The 27927-nt window shown below is 37.6% G+C and overlaps 1 protein-coding gene across 2 annotated transcripts; it reads right to left on the bottom strand.

The window, feature by feature from the left end:
• Positions 1–6: 6 nt before the first annotated feature.
• Positions 7–27586, bottom strand: LOC137293817 (WD repeat-containing protein 20-like). 2 transcript variants are annotated; one of them, XR_010957496.1, is made up of 5 exons: positions 27325–27586; positions 24267–24449; positions 21268–22521; positions 5558–7394; positions 7–5485 (listed from the first exon to the last, which is right to left on the bottom strand). XR_010957496.1 is itself a non-coding variant. In XM_067824574.1 (4 exons), the coding sequence occupies exons 1-4, from the start codon at positions 27571–27573 to the stop codon at positions 7380–7382; spliced, it is 1701 nt and encodes a 566-aa protein (XP_067680675.1). In that variant the 5' UTR covers positions 27574–27586; the 3' UTR covers positions 7–7379. The 2 variants fall into 2 exon arrangements, 1 of the variants encoding a protein (XP_067680675.1); XM_067824574.1 differs by having other exon boundaries at positions 7–7394.
• Between the last annotated feature and the right edge of the window lie 341 nt (positions 27587–27927).

Genomic DNA, 27927 nt, shown 5'->3' with positions numbered 1-27927 from the left:
GCCATATTACTTTCTAATTTTTTCTTTTTTATATCCCAGTTATTTCACTGTGAATGTTAGAAACTCCATATTTTCAGTGGATGTTATGCATTGCCATACAAATGTAACGGGTTGTTCTCAAACCAGGAAAAGTTGTACAAAATACACTCCACTTGTGTCCACATCTGGTCTTCTTAATGGCAGATCTGAATAGAAGACATATTTATGTAACATAAACCTGCATAATTACCCTACATATTATGCTACAATAATCATGCATAATGATCACAGCTGTAAACACACACAGCCCTTCCTTAACACAACAATATTGGTATCTGTACAGTGCAAAGGTGGTTCATCATTATGGAAACACAATGAGAATACAAGGCCGCTGGTACACTGTACCCATTCATTCATCAGTATTGATCATATTTGTTTCCAATTACTTTCAATGTAAACTAAATGAGAGTTAAGTTCTTGAGAGGCATATAGAAGTTAATATTAAAGCAAAAGACAAAATAGTATGGATGTCAATTTTTTCCTCACTGTTGAAACGTGTATACAATAAAAAAGAAGCTGACATTCATAATATTTCCATATCTTCTTATCACTTCCAGAATTGCTGGAACAAAACTAGAGAGTCCTTGAGTTAAAACCCTAATATAACATAATGAATGTTCTGTTTCTATGAATTCAGGAACCACAAGACTTCAAACCAATCCTTGATTCTAAATTTTTTCAACTAAGAGTAATATATAAAACAAAAGGTTGTTTTGAGGGATTTCTGCTATATGTATTAATACCATTTTATTGCAAACATGTCATTGGTATATTAAAATTAATAACACAGAACTTTGATTTTGGTTCCTGAACTTGAATAACAGAATAACCCCATAGATCTGAATCATTATTCCATACTGTTTGATAGACTGACCAATAATCAAGAAAAAACAATATTGGAATCATGCATTATATGGAGCTTTCAGTCAAAACTAACCACATTGTTTGGACCATACCTTCCTTCGTACAATTTCTTATGTCACAAATGATTTTGGTCAGTGAAAATTACTAAGTTAGTTGAACTATGTTTTCTTAAGACCAAGATTTTCCTTGTCGTATACATGTTTCATAATGAGACATTGTGCCATAAGAACAGGTTAAAAATATCCATTCAAATATTCTTCTTTTTGAGGTAATATAGTCACACAGTCCTGCAGATATCACTTGCAGAAACATCCAACCACTCATTCTTCGTCACACAAAACCTATTATCAAGATGAGTGAAGACATGGCATTTCATCCTTCTGCTGTTTCACCCACCATCAAGGGGTTTAACATGATGAACCAGACAAACCAGTGACTAACTGTTACACCAGATGGGAATCAAACAGTCTCCTGCTCACTGGGCCAACCAACAGTCTGCATACAACATTTCTTGATACATGCAAAGAACACCATATGACATGTCTATGTAATGTTGCTAAATATCTTGATCTTATCTTGTCTCTTGGTCTTAATTAGTGTGGAATGTGAATGAAATTCTTCATAAAACACTGCTGACCATGCCCAGCAAAAAAAAAAAAAAAGTATGCACAATACCACAAAGAATGTTTCCAATCTAAAGAATATGAGTACACCATTTAAGTATTTAAGTGTAATAAATATCCTACCTAATACTATGGAAAAGTTAACATCTACCTGCTATACAAAGGTTTTAGATGAAGCCATGACAAGAAACAGGCACAAACTGCAATAATCAAAACTCTCATTTATAACAATATAATAATGTATCTCAAAATCTGCCCAATAGGAATCAAAAGTTATGGCTCCTTTATCCTCAATAAGAAACAGAATTGGAGAAATATTCTCAATTTTACCCATTTAGATTAACTGTACCCACTTAGTACCCAAATTGTCAAAAACATATCTTAACATGAAAAATAACCTCTGATTGCTAAAAAAGAAAGAACTAAACACACTTGTTTTTCATAAGTTGGGTTAATAACTGCCAGGATGGGAGATCTCTCGTGTTTATAAAAACAAACATGCACTATCTGATTCAATTTCCAAATATGGCGGCCACTCGAAACATATTAATTGTTATGTTTAGCGTTCAGTCATACGAGGCATCTGTGTATCATGATAGATGCCACTGTACGTAATCACAAAGAGTTCACAACACTGTAGCAAGTAGTTCAGATGATGAAAGATTGACATGTAAATATAAAACCATGAAAACCGTCTTGTACATAATTTCCTATGGTATGTTGATGAATAGGAACACATCTACTGAAGCAACAGGATTGTCCACAGAGGTGGAATAACATGTCAAGGGAGGTAACCCATGTAGGAAAAGTAATAACACCCCTTGAGTACTAGTATATATTTCTAGCTCTTGATAAATTTACGTGAGCTTTTATTGGTATGAAATCCTTTACAAAAACCAAATAAGCAACTTCAAGCTTCCATTAATCAAGTAAGTTATAGTGTCATTGTTTGGCAAGCATGCATCATGTTTTGGAGCATGACAAACATGTCAAAAGTTCCACTTATTGGTGCGATTTGGTGCATATTGATGTCACATCTATGTACACGTGATTGTCATTATTTCTGGAACATTTCAGCTCTCAAGAACATGTAGGGGGAGGAAAAGCAATCCAGTTTATTGTAAAGTACTTATAAGGAATTTCACAGGAGGTAAAAGGTGAAAATGTGCATATAGATTTCTGATTTGTGCTTATAATTGATCTGAAACTATTACAATGCAAACGTCTAAAACTGCCATATTACAAATCTTTCTCTCATGAAACCCCAAAATATAGTTCCAAATAAGACCTTCACACTCAAAGAAATAGCACTTACTGACAGTTTTGATGACATTCAACATGCCATCAGTCTTATTGTTCAGGTCAATCTGCAACTGAGATCTTCATTTAAACATCCCAAAAGTGAATTCACACTTCTTTGCACCTTCTTATCTAGGCAAATGAAGCACTGTTAAACATTCTGACAGTTGCTACACCTACAAGTCCTGGTGCTGCTTCTTGGGGTGAGTGAGTATGGTTATACGCCACTTACAGCAATATTCCAGCAATATCACGGTGGATGACACCAGAAATGGGCTTCACGCATTGTACCCATGTGTGGAATCAGACCTCGGTCTACAGCGTGATGAGCAACTGACTTAACCATTAGGCTTCCCGACCGCTCGTGCTTTCTTTGAGTATTTGTAGTCCAGGCCTGAACACTTCAGGAAAAAATACAGACATCTCACTGAGGTAATCCATTACCTTGATCTTTCAAAAGAAAACGCAAAATGAGACAATTTCAGAGCTGTCTCATTCAAGACCAATCACATCCAAGTTGTCTTCAAGTCATGCACCAACAAACACAAAATTGGAGTGTAATTGTAATATTTGCTGGGTTAAGGATTTTTTTATGTTTAAGGAAGAAAGGACATCAGTGTCAATCTGGAAACTTTGATTTCAGAACTTTAATAACATGAAAAAAGGAGCGAGTGAGTTGGGGTTCACGTCGACCTTACCAATATTCCAGCAATATCACTAAGGGGGATACCAGAACTGGGCTTCACCCACTGTACCCATGTGGGAAATCAAACACGGGTCTTCAGCATGAGAAGCAAACAAGAACACAAGGAAAGAGTTATACATGATCACCTAAGAGGAAGACAGATTGATCAAGTGACATGTCAAAATGAACACCATAATAGTGTTCTTGATTTTCCTACTTTCACTGAATGAACACCAATAGTTTCAGAAAAAAACATATCAGAGAAAATATATTTTCTAGCTTCAAATACGACTCCCACTTGACACACAAAGGCTGGTTTTTACACAGCCAGTACCAAAAGTTCATATTCTGAGAGATCAAAATTGTCTGGAAAACATGCAATGAGCTCTAATAAATTCAAACAGTTTATCAAACTCAGTATATCTGAATGACAGCGTTCTTGAAATATACTTCCAGATATAGACAGCTCACAAACACACAGGGTTATCTGCAAGCTGTTTCTTTGGATATGAAGCTACAGAATATCGTCTGATGGTTACAAAAGCTGATATCAACCAACAGAGTTCTTTGCAATCTCTGCTGATTTTACACCAACCTTCCAAGAACAGTTCATAAAAGTAGCACAAGAAATACTCTGATTATAAAACATTCATGTTTGCACCATCCGTCACAAATTTTTAAATTACTATCTTGTTACACCTATGACATTGAGGTCATCAGACGTGTTATGCTTCGAAATCGGACATTAGGTTTCAGGAGTGCCATGTCACATCTGAAGTCTTGTACCTCAGGGTCTGAACACAGTTAAAGGAGCAGAAGACGAAACTATATGGCACCAACAAGCAAAAAGTCCAATCACCTCTGCACTGTAGAAATCACACTGACAACATGTAAGGGCTGGTCACACAGGAACAACGTTTATTACTCCGTTGATTGGTCGGATTGTTCATAGACACACTTCTTTCACTCGTTCGTTCGCTCATCGCTCGTACAAGTTCCAGGAATCCCTGGAGTATCACAGAGAAGCAATGTACACATAGCTCTGTAGCAATCAGTCATCATGTCTGGTCAATCTAAGGAAACACAGCCGATTGAACAGCCTCATCCCAAACCCTCTGGTGATTGTTTAATTATCAACACTGGAGATTCTAAAGGTCTACTTATCATTGAAGCATTGAACACTATCTGACACACGGGATATTTCAGGCTCCCTGCCTGGCTGTTTAACTATAAACATCTTTCATATGACAAGGTGAGAATACATGGCTCTATCCAATAAGAAATGAAATATATGTGAACAGAACCAAATGACATTTCAGCTAAAAAAATTGTCACAGGAAGTTGTAACCAAAATGAAACCATCAAAATGCAAAGGTATAGATGTACCGATGTCTAAAGATACAAACATCTGCTAATGAAGATCCTATGTAAATATTCTTGCTCAAACCAATATGAAATACATTGAACTGTAGTGCAAAAATGTAATGAACTGCCTTTGGTAATTGGATGATTTTAGGGTACAGTGTTGTTGGAATAAGCTACAACTTATCAGATGGTTGTCCCTGACTTTGAGGAAAGATGTCAGAAACACACCTGAAGCAATGGTTTCTGCTTGATTGGAAACTAACTGAGAGACTACCAGTAAATAAGAATCAGCTTTAGCCAAAACAGCCGTATTTTTGGTATCATGCTAGGTGACAACTCCTGAATCAGATCACAGCGGTGTAGCATTCTCTTGTGTTCATCAACCACATCCATAGAAACACCTTTGATTGCTATCCAATCCAATATGGCTGCCTCCTACCACCAAGTCTGGAAATTCATTAGAAAAGCTATGTCTTTGTTCTCAAAATTCTCACATGGCTTCATGTTCACCCAAGCAGACCTGCCTACCCCTCTTGCCTTCAGTGTATTCATGGTGGCAAAAAAGTGTATTTTGAGGTGTGAAAGTGTACAATCTCAAAAGGAATATAATCTGGCTACACCCAACATGTCTCCCGAATGTGCAATATTAATGTCTGCGCTGCAATATGTACAATACACATACTTGGCTCCTCAAGTTGACCTGCTTATTCCGGGGATAGAAGTGTTTTTCTCAATAAACTTTTGATCGAAGGATTTTTAAAATTTTCTAATCCAGGGGTTTGTCAATGGCTTGGTTAGCCATGCTATTGCCATTCGTAAGCAATTGGAATATATCAGTAAGACTCAAGAATGGGTGTTGATAGCATGATATTGGAAGAACAGACATGAACATTCTCAATGATCGTTAATACTAAAAGTTGTACTACAGTGCAGAATGAAACTATTTTTTTATAAATATAACTTGATGGGCACACAAGCTGCTATGTGGGTCCATAATTGTATTTAATAATTAAAAATCATACAAAGTATGCCAGGTGGGCAGGTCTGCCAAATTCATGTCACTGAATGTGAGGGATCTTAGTAGACACCTAAATACTTCTGTACATTACCTATGTAAAGGTAATGTTGAGAACTTAGAGAACTGCCACCAATTAATTTCAAACACATTTCTCAGAGAAAAAAGTATAGATCTGAAGCAATGCTAAAAGTTACAAAGAAAATGTAAAATGTAAATATCAGATATGAGGATATATAATCTACATTTTTATGGAAATGTCACTACTATAATCCAAGTATGCGGAGTCCGATATTGCATGATGTTAATATTGTTATTTATGTCATAGGCTCACAACACGCTCTTACAATAGTATTTGATTACCATGACTAAGCACTCATTAAGAATCAAACTGACATACACATATATATAATATACTGTTTTGTGACCCGATCATGTAAGTTATAACAAACAATGTACAATAAATAATAACAATATTTCTCACAACATGACCAACAGAGTATGACTTTTCGGGAATGAGACACCAGAGGGTCTGGATAAGGCGCTAACTGATGAATAAAATGCTATAATTAAGTATTTCATTCTGCAGGGAATAAAAACAAGGGTAACAAGCCATGATGGTCTTTCTCTGTTTGTCTGAGCAGACTTCTGGATTAAAAACAACAACAACTCTGCCAGTCAAAGACGCCACACTGCACCGTTGTGGATAAGTTCTGAATCTTCATTAAAGCCATCTCCAAGTCCAAGGTGATGGTGACAGTGGTCACTACACCAAGTGTTGTTGCTCTGACCACAGTTACGAGGTCAGATCTTATCAAGGACAGTTGCCACCATACATGAAAGCCATCTGCTACACGGGTCGATTAAAGACAGTTGCCATGACACCAAGGTCCACTGTCATATGGGTAGATCTAGCCATGAAAAGCTGGCATGACACCTATGCCCATCGCTATGAGGGTAGCACACAGCATGACAGTCACCATGACACAACAGTCCAATGTTATCACTACAAAGGACAGTTGTCATGACACCTAGGCCCACAACCATCGGGAAGATCTCCCAAGTTACTGTTACCATGACACCAAGGTCCACTACCATCGGGAAGATCTCCCAAGTGACAGCTATCATGACACCAAGGCCCACTGCTCAAGGTAGATCTTACCAAGGACATACTGAACAAAAAAACCAGTAAGGCCAACAGTTACATGGGTTGGTGATATTGGACACAATTGCCATGAGACGTAGGCCCACTGTTACAAGGATAGATGATGTTCCAAGGACAACTGCCACAACACTAAGGCCCACTGATACAGGTGACGTGACATTTAGGCCCTGGTTCTAAGCTTGCAACTGTGGAGCAACACCATTGTTGAATAAAGATGGCTCCATGCGGTGTATTCCTCTAGGATTTGACTTGGCAGCCATTCTCAGCACTTCTTGTGAGTGTATCACAAATGTTCACAAGTTCATTTTCTGACTCTACAGGACTTCATCCTTCATGTATCTGAAAGTAGAAAAGACAGGGTATACTGAGAATATTGATATTGTTGTCAGTATTTACATCTTGTCCAAAACTAAAGATAGCAAAATAAGATAATCTCAGCAGTCATCCCAAGTGGTTAACTTATGTAAATAGTTCTTCTCCTTGCCATTAACAGGCTTTCCACATTTTCATGAAATAGCGCTTGTTGTAAAACCCAAGGTTATTTCATGATTTCATCCATGGAAAATGTAGTGCAAAATTTCCAGGTTTTCAATGTCTTGCTTTCTTTTGAAATTAAACAGATAAGGCCATATCCAGTGTTTCCCATTAAGCAGAACACCTGCATATTTGACACCCCAAAACATGTTAATGACTCCCACTCATGACACAAGAGAGTCATAATGACTGCCAAATTTTTATGCCGAGGGGAAACACTACATATCCCTCACATAGAAGAAAAACTTTTGATTTGCATTCAAGGTTAGATGATATGCATAGCATGAAGTCAATGTAAAACTGCAAAACAATTCCCATTATCTTGTGTTCAATACAAAACAGACAATCTCCTTACTTTCACCTATGACCTCAAGGTCAATGTAAAGCTATCTACATGCACATTTCATTGTAAGGACACTCATTATGGTACAAATTTTAACCAACATACAAGAAAAACATAATCTAATATTTCCATCAAACATTTAAAAGTGAAGATTCCAATACTGACCTGTCATATGTGTGATACTATTCACACACTGCAGGAAAAACTATTTGTGCACTGACGCAAATGATGATTTGGGGCAAACATGTTCAAAAACTTCTAAAATTAGTTCTGTCTTTTGAGTCAATTAATAGAACTAAATAGATGCAAAACGTCTAAACTTTATCTAAGCTTAATCTCAGGAAGTGTTCATCTCAACTTCATATCAGGTGTTTACAGATCTTCACATGCTTGACAGATAATTTCCCAAACTCTTGAGAACATTTCAGGGCCTACATCGCAATTCCAAGGGACTCCGTAATAAGCTAATCAATTATATTATCTGATTATTGCAACCATTAAAGAAGTAATACTTTCTAGTTCACTCCATGCATGCAGTGAAAGTGGATGATTGTGCTTCTTATGCTAAATGATCTACAAGTACATATATCTTTTTCTCCGCATCTAAGTTCAGTCAGTTAATGCCAAGGACCTTTTAAGAACTTAACCTGTGGAATTACAAAGTAAGCACGTTTTACTGAATCTTGCAAATTCAAGCAGGTCAGATATGTGATAGCATACTGAGAGTGAGTGAGTGAGTGAGTGAGTGAGTGAGTGAGTGAGTGAGTGAGTGAGTGAGTAGTTGTCTGCTGCAGGGGACACCAGAGATATGCTTCACACGTTGTACCCGTGCGGGAACTAGAACCCAGGTCTTCAATGTGATTAGTGAATACCTTAACCACTTGACTTCAACACCTGTCACCACCCATGGTGCGTAGCCCTACAAACTCTAACTCTTCAAGCAGCCAAATGAGGCCACCTATTCAGCTCCTTTCCAACATCAACTGTTGTCACTTTACTACATATTCCGCCTGTTGGCTGTGCAAGGGACCATTTGGCACCATATGGTGCAAAGATATTGTCAAAAAGACACCATCAAGTCAAATAATCCCAAGGGATATAATTCTTCAAATAAACAATTGATCATCACCTGTGCTCCTCTCAAAGGTATGAATCTATCCATAGCTGAATATTCAAGATTAATAATTTGAAACGACAAAGATTTTCATAAAAAAATATGAAACAATGGCTTATTGGCAATGTTTGCACAGACCATTAACAAAATATGAATAAAAGAATGTCTTTCCTGATGCTTGACAAATTGTGTGTCTTGTGAGCTCCACTGAACATGAAAAATACTGTACTACCCAGATGTTTTGAACAGCACCTTTAGAAATTCAACAAATGCATACTCTGCAGTCAAGAGACTGCCAAGGAGGAAAGTTTCCTTATTTGTTTAAAGGTAGTTACGTGTTCCACAGGGTTTAATTATCTTTATCATTATTATTCCATACAAACCCTGCCCGGGAGAATTCAGTAAAAGATCATGAGTGTTACGGTTTGATGTTCTATTGTCCGAGTGAATGAAAATGGTTTTATCACACCAATATCACAGTGGGGGGGGGAGACCAAAAATGGGCTTCACAAATTATATCCATGTGGGGAATTGAATTTGGGGGTCCTCAGTGATGAGTGAGTGCTTTAACTTCTAGTTCATTGCCCCTCCATTGTTCGAGACGACATCTTCACCTGTTACAACATTAATACAACCTCCATGTTTATCGGGCAAAGGAAATAGGGTTAGGTACTGCCAAAATTTATCAGTTCCAATATACTGTGATATGTGTTGGTGTATTGCAATATTAATTGCAAAATATTGTGAAAGTGTCACACATAGTTTCAGGTAATGATAATGTTTCCATTCTTTTGAAACAATGCCACTGGCCTCAGATGAGATTGTACAAGAGATCAATTGAAAACATTTCCGAACTGAAGACTTCACTTTACAGTTTGGAAAATGGGAAAAGGTGTCTGCAGTGGCATTTGCCATTCTGATTTGTTTATCCCCACAACAAGTGTCAGAACCCATTGTTTTTATTTTATATGGTTGAAGAGTCCCACAAATGCAAATATTATTAGTGTTTTTGACTACATGGTCACTGAAAGTGCCAATCGTATTGGGTGAACCAGTTCGTGAATATGTACCGCAAATTAACGCATTGTGAGGGTCGAATTGCAATCTATACTGGTTTTTTATCGCCAAGCCCTTAAAGGAAATTGTAATTTCATGTCAGAAAGAAAATAACATAGTAACTGCAGAAAGTTTCAAATTCCAAAGTTTTATCACGTATCTTGCCTGTATATGAAGTATCACAGCTGACTTGATCTCTTTAACACAAACCAATCACAGACATCATGTCACCTAGTAATGACTATTTGAAACCTATGCCGCTCATTAGTCAGCATAATCTTGCTTGAGGGTACTTCAGTTCACATTCCATTAACAATTTGCTCGCTGTGATCTTTGTAGTATGTAACTAATTTGTAAAAATTATATTTTAAAAATTCAGCAAATCATGGTTTGACTCAGAGCAAGCCTGATTATATTGCTTAAGATTGTAAGCAACATGCCTTCTATGTTTACTAAGGCTGGATAATTTTCTGTGAATCGTTTCCAAATGGACCAATATTATCAATTCTCACTGGTTTTGACCTTTCACATGAGTAAAAGGTACTAAACATTCATATAAATAATTTAACATCACTGATGGAAAATGTCTGGTCATCTTGCGAACCCACATTACTGAGGTGCTATCTATCACCAACAGTCAACTTCAATGCTATCTACAGCTAACACAAACTGCCCTACTATTTCTTCCACAGGTTTTTGATCGTACAAATTTTTAAACAATCAGACCTCAAGCATTCATTTACAATCAATTTGTCCCAATTTCTCAATGTTACTGATTGGGATGTCATCTTATATTGCTACAGCAAGTTCTCACAGCATATTTTTCCAAACTGATAGAAATACATACAAATAAAAAATGCAGCGCCACAAAGAGAATCGCACATATTAATGTTACCATGGTTACGTCAAACGATGAGTATGAAGAGATGGTATAAAATATAATTTTAACATTAATTTCAATGTTTCATTTTTAGCATCAAATTCAAGGTCTACACTGGTAATCATTATCTATGCACACATTTATTCTTACAGAATAAAACTTGTTTCTATATTCTAATAAGTAATATATTGGCAGTTGGAGATACTTTTGACTTAATTACACAAACATTTTAAATGACATCCTAGTTATTGCTCTAACTGAGGTGCCAAAGTTTTTCAGCTACACATATGCCTACAGCTTACATTTGGGAATATCAATGAGTAATACTCCATTAGTATGAGTGAGAGAGTTTAGTTTTACGCCGCAATCAGCAATATTCCAGCTATATGGCGGCGGTCTGTAAATAAGCGAGTCTGAACCAGACAATCCAGTGATCAACAACATAAGCATCAATCTGCACAATTGGGAACCCATGACATGTTTCAACCTAGTCAGGCAGTTTGACCACCTGATCCCGTTAGTTGCCTCTTACGACAAACATAGTCGCCTTTTATGGCAAGCATGGGTTGCTGAAGGCCTATTCTACCGCGGGTACTTCACGGGTGTGTATTAGTAGGACCCATGAAGATACGTGTTAGAACTGATGTTCAATAGCCCATGCTTGTTGTCAGAGGCAGCTAATGGGATTGGGTAGTCAAGTTCGCCGACTTGGTCGACACGTCATCATATTCTGAGTACACTGATGTTCATGATGCTGATCACTGGATTTTCTGCTCCCTTTACTGACTGCTGCCATATAGTTGGAATATTGCTGAGTGTCGCATAAAGCTAAACTCACTCACTTACTGTATTACTATTAAGTCAACTGACCAGTTAACAGTTGTAAGGAATGTATTTAGGCTACAAAAGATCTGTGTATCAAGTGCACATTTTCTAAGAAACATTTTTTTTCTCAGGTACTCCTACCTATCTAAGATACCCATTATTGAATATAGCTGTATCACACCTTTACCATATGTGTAACATTAAAGTGAAAATTAGAGATCTTTAGTATGTTGATGGACGGAGTTTACTAATGACATAAAAACAACTAAAACTGTGATCTTAGTAATATCAAATATTCACAAGCACAGAATTAAGATATTCATACTTTCACCCAGATGAACATACTGTTATAATTTCACTTTCACCTGTTAAAATTGTAAAAAATACACAAAATATGATCTGGGTTGACAATTCCATTCATGCTGTCATTGTTACCAATCTGCAGTTACTAATAAAATGTTGCATAAATATGTTGTTGAAATCAGGGGTCATTGGTACTCAGGATATCATGTGTGTAGTATGAACTGGTCACCATTTGTGAAACATGAACAGTATGGTTGAAATATTAGCATTTCACGAATGCGCTGGATGTGGTGGTTATAAACAGAAAGTTTCAAGCTGCTGGATTAATCATGAAAGAAGCAATCATCGATTATTAGCAGAATGTATCTATTCACGTAGACAAATACTAAGCTTATTTCCCAATGGTTTGATTTTACAGCATTTCTATGAGCTGATATTGTTAATGATACACTTTTCCACACACATGTGACTTCTTTGCACTATTGAATGCATGATATTAATTTTATTTATCTAAATGTGATCGTGAAGTGATTGGGATCCAATGACTGTACACCCACTGTGCATGCTTGCAGTGATCGTATTTTTTCTTGTAGTGATCGGTGTCGTACAGTCTTTTCAAACATGCGCATGGACCACGTAGAAGTGGAGATGACTGAAATACTTTGTTTGGATCTTAGCTTTACTGGCATAGAATCAGAAATTAAAGTCCCAGCTATTGTGCAAGAAAGGATTGAGACGATACAGCACAGGTCAATGAAAAAATAATGGCACAGCACAAGTTAATGAAAAAACTATACGTACACGATGTATAGGCTAACACGAGCCTAGAAACGTTTCTTAGAAATGATAGAACTAAGAGTGTCATCATAATGTTTATTATCACACTTCATGCCTGGATGTTGCTTTGTGATTGGCTGAGCGCTTTTCTGTTATTTTCGATGTACCCCGCTTACAAGTGAGTAACATTTCCTGTGTATGTTGGGAATGCTGAGCTCATTTGGTACTTCGTTGTAGTAATTCTTTATCTCGAGTTACAATGAATCATGTATGATATATAGAAAGTACCGACATAAGAGAGATAAAATTCTTGCAATGGCTACAAAGAGTATTGTACCCTTCCTTCAAACAATTCAAAGTTAACATGGGGAACATAAACAAACATGAAGGATACATCAACCCATGTTCGCCTCCTGGCCAGTGAACAACTTGTATTGTGTGTATACTAAAAAGTGGTTTCATGGGTTTATTATCCTGGGTGGGAGGAGGGGAGGAGAAATAATCAATGCCTTGTCTCTCTGTCCTCTGCCGACCACCATGGACGAACAAATTAAATCTGCTTTCATCTGTGAAGAGCACACAAGACCACTGGCCATGATGTCTACTCCATCTCAAACCTGCTTGATTGGGATGTGGTGTTAGTGGTGGACGAAATGCATGTCGCCTACAGCAGAGTCCGGCTACCTTCAAATGTCGACGACCAGTGCTCCTGGATATCCTTACATTGTTAACATTGAAGTGTTTTGTTGGAAGATCTGCTGCGTTAAGGAATCAATGTCATAACGCAGCGTTAATCATGTGCGTATCATCTAAGACTGCTGACTAGTTTGAATTCTTGAAATCTCTGCCACATTCTACTAAAAGCATTGTGACTCACATAAAAGCAGATAACAACCTACCGCTGAGGTTGACCAGGCCTATGGTCTGACCGAAGTCTCTCTCACAGTCCCTGAAGCACATTACTTTCCCTAAATCCTAGCCTCCCTGCAATGCTAAAGTCCTAAATGAATCAAATCTAGATTTCCCCTGGTTCAGAATCCCTGGTCTCCCCGGGGCTCCTTTTTAATTTTTAATAGGTTTGTTGCTTGCCATCAAAATTATGATTATCTATTCAGAGACTAAACATTAGTCTAGGTCTGACACCGTTCAGCAAGTGTCATTTTATATTGAATAAAATGTGTGCCATTTGAAACAGAATGTATCAGACATTAAAGAACTAAATGCGTTTTTCCATACTGTTAAGAAGGTTTGTAAAAAACCCAGTTGTATTTGTTTGAAACAACAAGAGTTATCAGAAGATGACATATCCACATATTTGAAAGGACAAATCGTCTGACAGCTACTTTATATTTTTTTAGACAAAGTCTGAATTATTTCGATGGAAATAAATGCCATATATCTGTAAACAGAAAAAGGCACCACTTCAAGATCTGTCTCATATATCTGCCAAGATCTGTTGAAAGATATCAAATGGTTTTCTAGATGTGCTCTGGAAATGAAGCCCATCCCTCCATGTTGAGACTAAGTCTGAATTCTTTCCATTGGAAAACGGAAAAAATGCTGGGGGTATAAAAATGAAGATTTTACAACTTTTAAAAATCATTGTTACTAATAGCTTGGCCCTTCATTAATGATGCTAGCAGACTTAGGGGTGAATTTAGCCTTCCTTCAACACCATTACTGTGGTGGTTGGGTATCCTAGAAGTTAAAGCGTTCGCTCTTCAAGCTGAACACCCAGGTTCAATTTCCTGTATGGGTACAAGGTGTGAAGCCCTTTTCTGGTGTCCCCTGACAGGAAATTGCTGGAATATCACTAAGGGCGGCATAAAACTAAATTCACAACACCGGTAATGACGTATAATGCTATTAATATATTTGGAACTACAAATATCAATGAATACGTCTTATGAAAGTTATTCAGAGAATATAAAATAGTACAAAAACTACGAATTGCTCTCTTTCCATATCTCACATGATACACGGACTGATTGTATGTACTCCATATTGTGGAAATCTTTCGTGTCTACATGTTTGTCTGTGTGAGTAGCTGTGAGTATGTTTACGGAAAGTCAGAGTATGACGCATATTTCCGTCTAATGACATCACTAATATATTTTCACACTTTGGCCATACATCCATGTGTCTCTGGTTCGCTTTCTTGCTTAGGGAACTAGCTGTGGCTTAAGGTACTATGGCTAGAGATTTTGTAGATTTTTTGCAGATGTGTAATGTCTTATTACTACCCTCAAGTTGGCTTGATATACATTGTCATACATGTAAGCTTCGTAAATATGAATTATCGCCTTTGTTTTTATTAAGCGTTATGGTCATTGTCTCTATTTTCAAATCTCCATGTTTCTGCACACAGCGATTGACAACTGCAGAAAAGTCATCCATAGAAGGGCAATATCCACACCTCACTCCATCATTCATGTTTCTCGTTCTGAAACTGACTGAAAATATACTTCGTTACATAAAAAACCCTACATAATTCATATTTTCGATAAATTTTAAGAACAAGTGTACAGAAATTTCTGATCACTGCATATTCCAAATTTCCGATCACTGAATTATGTGTTCACTGTACTCCCACGATCACTTCACTGAACATCAGGTTTACATTTTGTACAATAACTTCTTCAGTTTTCATCTGAATGACTTCCTCTTTTCACAGAGGGTACTACTGGTGATACCTATTAACTCTGTTTGTTATTCATAGGGAAAATGGAAATATATTTGAAATAAAAACAGTATTTGTCTACGTGAAAAGATATGATCTGCCAATAATCGACGATTGCTTTCTTTATGTTTATCCTAGCAACTTGAAACTTTGTATATATCACCATCAGGACCTGTGCATTCATGAAAAGTTAATATTTAAATGATACCGTCCATGTTTTGCCAATGGTGACTAGATTTTTAACAATGATCTTACATTTGCCACCAAAACAAGCACACAATCACTGCAAATGCAGGTGGACAGTCAAAAAGGAAAAGCTACCGAAGGACATATGTGTCTTGGGAACTTTTTTTAATTTAATTTTTTTTTATTTAGCAATATTTAACTGTAAATAAATAAGCAGGATGTTATAAATTTCATGAAGTATATGGTATACACTCAATACCATGTATCTCATATCGTATAGTCGCATGACAACTCACAATGCAAAAGTGCACATGGTGTAGACAAGTCACAAGCACAGAACTGGAATGCATGTCTCTGCAATTTCATTGACTTGTCGGGAGTGTTTGTCTGAATTGTTTTCCTAAGCCCTAGCAGCAGCTCGTACGTGTCAAAAACTAAGAGCTAAAGAAAACAAATACTGCCAAAAAACAAGTTACAGCAATTAGATTCACAATTTATAGTCCATAGTGCTCTTGTAATTATGCTGACAGGTACAGTAATCCCAGAAATTATTGAGAAAATCTTTGTTTTTTTTCTAATGATGCTAAGAAAAAGGGCTTTCACTATGCACTAAGCATACTAAATAAGGGAGACAACTCTTGAAGGCTTAGAAGGCAGCTCATTACGTCAAGAGTTATCTCCCTTGTCTGAGCAGACGGCTTCCTGTGTTGACATGGCAGAATTTACAGCAAGAGAGAAAAGAAAGCTCATTCTAGATGATTTTGAAAGGGGTGAGGCTGATGCTAAAGTGTTAGCTTGTAGACATGGTATTCCTCTGTCTACAGTATACAGAACTTTGAAGAATATTCAAACAGGAACCGGGATAGAGCACAAAGCAGGGGCAGGTCGGCCTAGGAAATTCAGTGTTGTGGATCGCCGAAGACTTGGGCAGATTGTGAGTAGGGGCAAATTGAAAAGTGTTGAGAACATCAGAAATGAAATGATTAGCAGAGGAAGTCCTCAGGTATGCAATGAAACAGTTAGGCAGGAATTACAGAGACTTAATTGGGTGAAAAAATGTGGAATTCCCTCGCCGTTGATGAAAGATGCACAAAAGGAAAAACGTTTAAACTGGTGTCGGGCTCATGAAAATCAAGATTGGGATAATGTTTTCTTTTTGGATGAAAGTTCTGTTTGGCTTTTCCCTAATTGTGTGAAAATTTGGACCAAAGATCTATCTACCAGCGACGAAAACATAGCCCGAAGTTTCACATGTGGGGTGGCATATCGGCTCGCGGAGTGACACCATTGTGTGTTTTCACGGGAAACTTGACAAAAGAAAGATACATTGACATTCTGAATGGTCACCTTCTTCCGACAGCACAAACATCGTATGAAGATGATTGGATTTTCCAGCATGATAATGACCCAAAACACACTGCGCGCTACACAAAACAGTGGTTGTCGGGCGAAAATGTTCAAGTTTTAGACTGGCCCAGTTACAGCCCAGACCTAAACCCAATTGAGAATGTGTGGGGAGTCATGAAGGACAGAATAAACAAAAAGGGACTGAGAAATATTGAAGATATGAAGGCCGAGGTGGTCCAATATTGGGATACCCTGTCACACGATTACCTACAAACTTTGATGGGTAGTGTGCCTAGGCGCATTCAGGCATGCATTGCTGAGCGAGGAGGTCTAACAAAGTACTAAAACAAGACTGAGACTGTAAAAGGATGATGTTTTAACATGTTTATGTAAGTAAAACGCCAGAAGTTAATAAACGTAATGAGTTACATGACGCAACATGATTCTCAATAATTTCTGGAAATACTATACACATTAAGAAATCTCATGTCCAGAAATGATGATGCGTTGGTAATGAGTTCTGAACCTGATGTAAAGTCTAACAGGGTATCCATCACTGACTTCAGGTTACCGTTCTCTCGTTTACATATTGTGCAGAGAAGTCATTGAGTCTTGCCATAACCAGTAAAGAGGCTCTCAGAGATGCCAACCCCAAAGTGTTGCAAATAGTAGTTTCAACATTCAAAATTAGTAGTGTGACCATAAAATTAGTAGTTCACTAAATAAACAAAATGATGATGGATTCTGAGTGAAAACAAATAATGATATTACGGTCACATGGTTAAATTATTTCTAAAACTAAATGTGACAAATGGCAAAGGTATTGAAATCAGTTTCACTAAAATTACCTTTGTTGCAAACATTCCAGTTCAAGTATGTCATTAAATATGATGAATGGAAGGTACGTGAAGTCCAAAAATGCATTTCATCACTGAAAATATGAGTTTTTGTCTTTATAACCAAATGTTAATGCATTTTATTTAAACTTCATAGGATTTCTAGTGGAATGATATTGGTGTAGTTTGAAGTTAAATTCATAGCAACTACAATAAAATCGTAGAGGTTGGTATCTCTGGGCTCTGTGATACACAACGGATGAATATAGAGTAAAATGGTCTACCTGATTAAGAGGTACAAGGTTCTCATGGTTCTTGTGCCAAAGTAACCTCGTCCCAGATAAAGACCTTTTATCACGACAAAATACTAAGTAAACATGAGAGGTAAACCATCTACGCTCTTCTTTTCTCTACTGTCTAAAGTTTCACTTTCCAGTCTTGGTCTCATACGGTAATTATACAGTATTATACGGTAACAAGTGTGACAAAAATTTGTGTCTTTGTTGTTAAATGATAGACTCAGCATTATATGAGTTATATGAGAGTGGTCAGCAAATAATAGTATCTGGGCAAAACAATCCAATGCCTGATGTTATAAGTATCAAACTGTGAAACTGGGATCACATGCACCAGGTTCAAGTCTGCAAGTCTGATCACTGAAAATCGTAAGTAGCTTCTCAATGATTGTTTCCTTGGTGTTTAACACCACAATCACTAATATTTCAGCTGTATGTCAGCAATCTCTAACCAGACAATCCAGTGTTCAATGGCATGAGCAGCAATCTGAAATATGATGTGTCCACCAAGTCTGACCACATGATCCCACTAGTTGCCTCTTTGTTCCTGAGTGAGCAAGTTTATTGCAAGCCACACTCAGTGTAACCTTTTTACAACAAGCACAGGCTGATGAAGATCAATTCTATGACCAAATAAAAGAGATAATGATACAGTCTTCAGCATGTCTATGTAGTGTTTCATGATAACAATTTGGGTTGGCAGAAATTGAGATGGGAAATAAAATTAAGAAGGAATTTATCTTTAGTCTGTAAGTTGATCAACTTCCTGTTCTATTTATCACATGTGCCCTATACACTGTCCCTAGTGTCAGATATATGCAATGTGTACACAGAGTGGCCTATTGTCTCTTACAGGTGAGAAGGGTTCCCTCAGCAGTACTAAGTGAAGCGCTTGACCCTACATAATTCAACTGCCATTAACAGGTGCCCTCAATAAAATATACATATCCATCTAAGCCAATGTTTTCTCATTAATGTAAGCAGAGATGTCAACCTTCACCCATGTTCTCTCATTAATGTAAGTAGAGATGTCAACCTTCGCCCATGTCCTCTCAATAATGTAAGCAGGACCCCTGAATGTCCCAGGGTAGAATAGGCCCCAGCAACCCATGCTTGCCATAAAAGGCGACTCAGCTTGTAAGAGGCAACTAACGGGATTGGGTAGTCAGGTTCGCTGATTTGGTTGAAACATGTCATGGGTTCAAAATTGCGCAGATCGCTGCTCATGTTGTTGATCACTGGATTGTCTGGTCCAGATTTGATTATTTACAGACCGCCGCCATATAGCTGGAATATTGCTGAGTGCGGCATAAAACTACACTCACTCACTCACTAATGTAAGCAGAGATGCCATTAACAAAATTAATATTTTGACACAAATTAACTGACTTTTTTTAACAGAGAGACACACAGTGTAGTTTTTAAAGTTTTGCACAATAATTGGTTACACGCATTTACTTCATTACTCAACGTAACCTATTGAGATTTATCTGTATCAGTCCCATTTCTTTAACACTACACTGTTCTCATCATGTTTCTCAGTAAAAGTCAGTGAGAAAAAGAACCCAATTTACTCTCAGTGATGTTTTATGCATGTACAATAAATAATTTGTAAACAAAATTAAGGAAATAATTGTAACTTGGTGGAGTCATAACATTAAGTAAGAATCTCTGGCCTCTCTGCGTAATCCCATAAAGATCAATATGAGTGAGTCAGCTTAGTTTTACACCGTGCTCTGCAATATTCCAGATGTATGGTGGTGGTCTGTAAATAATCAATTCTGGACCAGATAATGCAGTGATCAACAGCATAAGCACCGTTCTACACAACTGGGATATAATGACATGTGTCAACCAAATCAACAAACCTGACCACCCAATCCCCTTAGTTGCCTCCTATAACAAACATGGATTACTGAAGACCAATTCTAACCTGGATCTTCACAGTGAAGATCAAAATGACATGTTAGAGCAGCCATGACAACTGACATGTCAGTTGAATACATGTTTGAACAATCCCTTGCATGTGAGAGAATGTTGTTTTGAAATTACAGACATGTTTTGCAGCCTGTATAAACTGAATCTGTGCCAGACTTCAAGTTACCAATTCATGAGCAATGACCAGTGTTCCTTCCATCAGAATATTATGACATCCCTCCAGAGGGTCATACAACAGCTTCAACAACATGTACTACAAATACGGGACCTAATCTCAATAAATACATAATTAGAAGTTTTTGAAGACACCACAAATGGGACAGTAGGGGACCACAGGACCCATCAAAGAAGGCCTTTGATCTCAAAACTTCTAATCAATTTTGAAACCATGAAAACTCCACCTTTTCTACAGCCCTGCAGGATTTTATCATGGAATGCACTGTTTACTCTCGTCTGGCAGAATTCAAGAATGAGGCCATAAACACGATTAAAAATACTTAGCCTTGTTAAATGTATGTTATTTTGACAACTTAGAATGTACAGCACAGTTCAGCAGTGCCTTATTTATTGATTGCAGTAAATGACCAACATACAATGGAATCTTCACAATTTAGACTTGACAATCATGGGCAAACTGGAGAGAGTGAATTTTAGCACTATTTACACCACTTTTAGCAATATTCCAGCAACAACATGGAGGGGTACATTAGAAATGGGCTTCACATGCAATACCTATGTGGGAAGTCGAACCCCTGCCTTCGGTAAGACAAGCGAATGCCATGTTTTGTATGGATGGGATAAGATATCCACTGATAACTGCTGCAATTAAACATCTGTACCATTTGACCTAGTGGCATGATTTCAAATCTTATTATTCTGCGATTACACATCTTCACACCTTATCATGCCCACTGATAACTGTTTATGCTGGATGCAAATGTACAGGGTGAGTAAATGTGTCAACAGCATAAACAGTTTTAGTGGGGTTATGAATTTTCTTAAATTCATTGCTGTCATAAACTAAATATGGTAAGCACGTTATCACAGAGATTGAGACAATGATGAATGAAGACTTCATACTAGGATCATACACTTACAACTTTCCCTGGTCGAGCCCACGTGTACACAAGTCCTTCTTGACATGCTGTAACTATGCACTCCTCTCGAAACACCAGAGATGTTAAACGTTCATGTGCCACTTTCTTACAAATTAGAGGTTCCAGAATGGGAACTTCATCTAATCTAGGACAGGAAGCTGTCCCCAAAAGTTTTAACGACTCATCTATAGGCCTCACATGGTTAGACTTAAGTAGATTGACTTTCTCAGTGTTCCGACTCGCTAGACTAAAGTTCCTTTTGTGTTCCTTCTTCTCCTGACTCTCCTTCCGATCTGCCACTGAGAGAGTTGCAAATTTACTGCTGGCATTCATGACAGCATTTTGTATATGGTGAGCATTGCCATCCATTGCCGACACATCATTTGCAATGGAGTTGGGCTTTTGAGAGTTTGGTAGACTGTTGCAGCGGGGAAGAGAGGAGGCAGCATTTGCCGATGCCACAACACTAGTCCAAGACCGTCCATACGGCTGCCTGACAATGTCCTCCGTCAAGTCCCACAAACACAGCATAGTATCCTGACCTACAGAACCAAATCTGTAGGATGTGAATGTCACATTTTTACCTTCCGTGGAATTACTTTTCGAACTGACATGAGAGCCATTAGACTGAGGTAAATCGGAAGTCGAATCTTTTGACCCGGTATGATTGGCTTTTGAATGACTACAGTCTTCTTGCTCTTCCATGTAATCACAGTCTTCTTCATCACACACAATTGACGTGTAGGTGTCAAAGGCCACAACATTCACCCAAGACTTATGACCTTGACCACGGCATACGACCCTTTTCTCTTGAAAAGACCACACTGTCACCAAGTCATCCTCTCCCCCAGTGACAAGATACCTCCCATCCGGTGACCAACACACACACAGAAGTCCTCCAAAGAAACTCTTCATCGTGCCATGAAGTTCCATAGAGTTATAGTTGAAGACGCGGAGGTAGCCATCTTGACTAACAATTGCAATGTACCGTGAACACGGAGAAAATGCAAACTCGTTAATAGCTCCTTGCCCTACTATCCATCGATACATGGGGTTGCGAGTAGTCTTTGTTTTACACGTGTATACAGAGAATCCTTCACCCTGCTTAAAGAGCTGGTAATGTGGAGGTGTCGGTCCACAGGGTAAGTCCTCATTATACACATACATCTGACCACTGCCATGAGATACCAGGAACTGGTTGGGTGATCCAGGGATCCACTTGATACAAGTCACCTTGGTCTTGTCTATTAACCTCTGAAACAGCAACAGTAAATGTTCAACAGAGGCATTCATTCACGTCGTACTCAAGCTAAAATGTTCCTGAAAATGTTCAGGGATGCATATATCTAGGTATCTTTGGAGTCAGTGTTTGATGTCTCCAGTAAATGCTATCAAGAATTCCCAGTTAGACTCAAAGAAGTACAATTTGAAATTATCATAAATGCAACCTTAATATTTTATAGATTCTTATGCTTTCTGACATATTGGTACTTTCGACAACTCCACCAGTTTCCTGTCACAAGGATATCACTGAAGTTCCTAGCCCAATCCCTGAGCCTAACTATACAAGGATAGACATGTTCAGGCGATTTGGTCAGAAATTGTAAACATAATAATAGTATGAAAGTAAACACTTCTAAGGCAAAGTTTACACACAGCTGCGACTTTTCATAAGCATTAAACATTTTATGTTGATCAGAAGACTATCAGATGACTGATCATACTGGACGACAGATAACTGTTAAGAATAATAACAGCTGGATGTCTACCCATTTCCCAAGTAAATGTGCTTGTTAACCAGTTTGGTAAAATAAAATTACCTTGTTCATATTAAAGTGAATATGACATACTTCTACAAAACCTAACATCAGTTGTTATTACTATCTAAAATGAAATGGGGAATTTGTCAATCTAATCTGGGAATTTTAACCAGTATTTAATAATAACAACAACTAAGGCACCAAACTCCACATTAGGTAAGTACGTAGTGCAGCTACTCTATGTTTGTCTATTGCACAACACCTCACTACACAATATTTCAGGTGCATGCTAGTGTTCTATAACAAGTACGGTCCGGACCAGTCAATCCAGTGATCTTCAGCATCGATCTTCATATGGCTAGGTCTTGATACACTATGTCTGTCTGTTGCTTAAAACCTCACTCAGCAATATTTCAGCTACACGCCAGTGTTCTGTAATCAATAGGGTCTGGACAAGACAATCCAGTGATCAATGGCAGAAGCATCGATCTTCATATGGGCAGGTCTTGATACAATATGTCTGTCTGTCGCTTAACACCTCATTAAGCAAAATTCCAGCTATATGATGTTGTCCTGTAATCAATAGGGTCTGGACAAGTCAATCCAGTGATCAGCAGCATAATTTTCATAAGGGTAGGTCGGGACACAGTGAGTGAGTGAGTGAGTGAGTGAGTGAGTGAGTGAGTGAGTGAGTGAGTGAGGGAGGGAGGTTTTACGCCGCACTCAACTATATTCCAGCTATACGGCGGCGGTCTGTAAATAATCATTATGGCAACCATAATCCAGTGATCAACAACATGAGCATCTATCTGCACAATTGGGAACCGATGACATGTGTCAATGACCATTTGACTCTGTTAGTCACCTCTTACAACAAGCATGGGTTGCCGAAGGCCTATTCTACACTGGAACCTTCATGGGTCAGGTCTAGTTACAACCCTGTATAGTTAACAACATTTGCAATACAGAACTTCACACACCACAGTTATCCATATCTGTATCCATAAACATAAATATGGCAAGTATAAACATAAGCGTAAACTATGTCCACATAATCCAGGCAGGTGGGATTAGCCACTTATTCATCATAGTCATACAAGCTTGTTTCAGTCCAGTATATTGAGCTAAAAGCAAATAATTTTAAGGTCATATTTCAAGCACTAAAATCTAGTGGACTCTGAAGATATGTTTGTGCTTGTTGACTCAGTCTGTATGACTGCTGATGGAAAATATACGAACCTCTTCATTGTACAATTTACTGAGCTCCTTTTTGATTGGATCAATCAGCTGGACTTGCCCAGCTGTGAAGCCAACTAATAGATATACACTCTCTGTAGTGACAAAATGTTGATTGAAATCATGGCATGTGGGCAGAGTCCCCTTGTAGATCCTTTTGTCCAGAGGTTTTGTTAGATCTGCAGCCTGAAAAATACAAAATATTATTCATAAAGCAGTGCTTACATCATAACTGGTGTCAACAATGTTCACAACTGAGGTTGGTTCTGCCTAAAGGTCTTCTAGTACTGTGTCATTCGAAGATGCTGAACTCTTGATCTAAAAAATTCCAGACTATGGTTATGACACAGTCCCCATGACTTTCATGCTTCATTGTGTTAACTCTGAGAATTGCAATTTATGCTTACTCAGTATTCTAAATTAAGCATGAAGTTAAGGGGTCAGTCTCACAACACTATTGAGAAATACAGTGTTTAGACGAGGCACACACATAAGGTGTGTATCATAAACCAACAAAACTTTACAATTTCAAAGCAACTGTGATAATTATGAGAATATTTTCAATACTTTATTCTGAAACATAATTTTTTATTACATTTCGAACACATATTCAAAATGTGAGTTTGTTCCATCAAAATTAAGAAGCAAACAATTCACTGAAAGTTTGGAATGACAAGACAGTCATGTTGACACTATGGTATCAAGAGGCAGCTATTACGGGGGCAACAACTATTCCCATAGCGATAGTTTGTTCGGACCAACTATAGCGATAGTTTTTCTCCTTGAATTGTCTCATTTGAAGTCATTTCCCAAATGAAGGTACATTTTAATGAAAAAAAACTGTTGAAGTAACTTCAGTCTATTTAGTTTAAATAACTGAAAAGAAACATGAAAACCAGATCAAGTAAACAAATCAAAGTAAAAAAATCTAGTGTTTCCTGTATCAATGGATGTCAATTACAAAACCATCATCAGTCACACGTACTAACATCAACGCATCGATAGTTCTGTACATGAAGTCTAAGATCCTTGTCAAAGAATGCTCTCAACTGTATGAAGTATGTTTTAGTTGAGCTATCAGTATTTCCAACTTAATGAGAATGGTATTAAGCCACATTAGACATTGACTTCACATGCACTACCTACAGTCCTTTTGATTTCATTTGTGCAGATGGATTGCACACAAACACAAAATGTAACAATTGCACCAAAACCAAATTTTGCAGTCTCATGAAATCAACAGACCAACTCTGATGACCTGTCAATTTTGCTGTCACTTTTCACTATTTTTCATGAGAGGGGACTACTTAATGGCATAACAGGCAGGTAATCAACAAGCGTCTGTAGTAAACTTGCAATTTCAATTTTCACACACGTAACTCTTACACCTGGCTGTTCTACCAGCAAGTGCTTCAACACATGTGACACACTAGAAATACTCCATTGCATTAATCTGGTCTGTAACATGATCAGAATTCACAAAAATCTTATCTTCCTTCAGTGTATCTTTCACTAGTTTCAGAGTGAAAGTAATGAAAATTTCAAGAAAACTTTTATTAAACATCAATGAATATTTTGAGCAAGGGAAAACATAGAATCTAACTTGCAATAAATTATTATCAGTTTCCAATGAAAGCTGACAAATAGTAAAATTACACAGATATTAAAAGTTTGAGTGAAAAAGTGCTCAGTGACGTTTACTTACTTACATACCTAGGAAAATATGGGTTAAATGATACATCAAGGTCACAATACAATATATATCATGACACATCGTTCATGATACAGTTCACAATGAGATAAGAATATTTATGTCAATTTATTGTGGATCATATTGTTGCATGAAACTTAATGCACCAATGCACTATTTCACCACTTGTTCAATATACATTTGTCTAACATATTTCCCAAAATTCTTTGAAAGTCTTTCGCACTTTTTACAAAGAAGGTATTCATCTAAACAGTGGTGCATAATTTACATATTTATTTAAGTATGGATAGTTAAAATTACTCAGGAATAGTAAACAATGCTGATGATGCATAATGATCATGATGATTAATACTTAATGAAAATTATACAGAATAAAACAAAACATCAGGTGCATCAAGTTTGCTTTGTGAGAACTGTAATGCATGGTCATTATTTCCACTGAATATTACTTAATATGACAACCTATTCACAAACATAGTATATAGACTGTAATACGGATATCTGGGCTACAAGTCTGATAAGTTCAAGACCTAACAAATTTCATAACTGTCACCTGAAGACCACTTTTCACACCTACAAACTCAATTTCTGTTGTTGATAAAACAGTTGCCATAATGAGGTAAGGATACTGCCTCTCATTCAAGTCACTAACTACTACATCTACACTTAAGACTGGACTCCAGACAATATACAGTGTCAGGCATAAAATAAGTAAGATGGAACAGTAATCCGACATAGGATTTTTTACTTGCAAAACTAATTGATACATGTACTTTGCAAAAAATTGTTGAAAAATGACTACAGTTCCCTTCAAAATAAGTAGGTGGGGCCAAGTAGGTTTATATCCATCAACACTTTCATGGGCTCCCTTTCATGAAGTGATATGTGGTGAACATGTAGTGATAATAGGTCCTTTGAAAGAATGAACAATCACTGAATTTCTTCCGAACTAACAGCAGGTAGATCCTATGCTTCGTATATAACTGCACCAAATGTCACTTCCTGTTCCGGTTGAAAATATTCACCGTTTCGCAATATACAGTATAGATAAGATGATTAGCAGACGTAAAATCGACAAAGAAACTGGCAAATGCAATGTATAAAACTCGTTCCATGTTTTAGTATGCTGCATGAGATACTACCTCGTCACAAAAGACGGAGGAAGCAGAAATTGAGATGATTAGTCGTTGGGTGTGACGAACAGTAGCATGAAATATCACGTCATTCCATTCGACACGATTCCATTGAAGCTAATACGTCTGCTTTGCCAAGCGAGAGAATGGCCATTATTAATTACTGGGTTGTTCAGATATGTTGTCAGCTTCAACAGACGTCAATGATAGGACTCACCTTTCTAACACCCTTGTAAACATATACGTATAACTCCCTCCCAACATTAAAACAGATCCGATCGGGGGACCCCGACCCATCGTTGACATTCACAAATGACACTTTAACTGGTGTGTTAGTCTGTCCATTGTATGCCACTCGTGAAGGTTTCGAATATTCTGACAATGGCATTAATTTGTAAGTGCCCTCTCTGGTGGCAAAGTGGGTTTTTAACTCATCTCTGCCACCTCCCTCACTCTGTGCCGCCATGTTGGGACAAACTCCTGACACTACTTGCAGGTGCCCGGATATGCCAGTCACGGCGCATGCTCATATAATAGCTTCCTTATTGTTCAAAACAAATACACGTGGTTCTCGATGACTCAGTGACGTTGCGACAGCAACACGTTGACGCATTGCAATAGATGATTTGCGAGAACTGTCCTTCATAGACACGTGAACAATACAGTTTGTCCTTTTTCCTGAATAATTATTAGGAAATGACATTAACAGTGAGTTAATACTGAGTGCACTGTTGTCTCCGAGCGAGGATAGGAAATCTACGAAAGGAGAACAACGTAGGCGTGATTTCCTACTCGGAATCGAGTTTCAGACAGGTCATAT

Source organism: Haliotis asinina, chromosome 8 (assembly GCF_037392515.1).
Source record: "Haliotis asinina isolate JCU_RB_2024 chromosome 8, JCU_Hal_asi_v2, whole genome shotgun sequence".
In the NCBI taxonomy this organism is placed as follows: domain Eukaryota; kingdom Metazoa; phylum Mollusca; class Gastropoda; order Lepetellida; family Haliotidae; genus Haliotis; species Haliotis asinina.
Note: the sequence above shows the minus strand (reverse complement) of the source record. Positions and strands in the feature narration are given on the sequence as shown.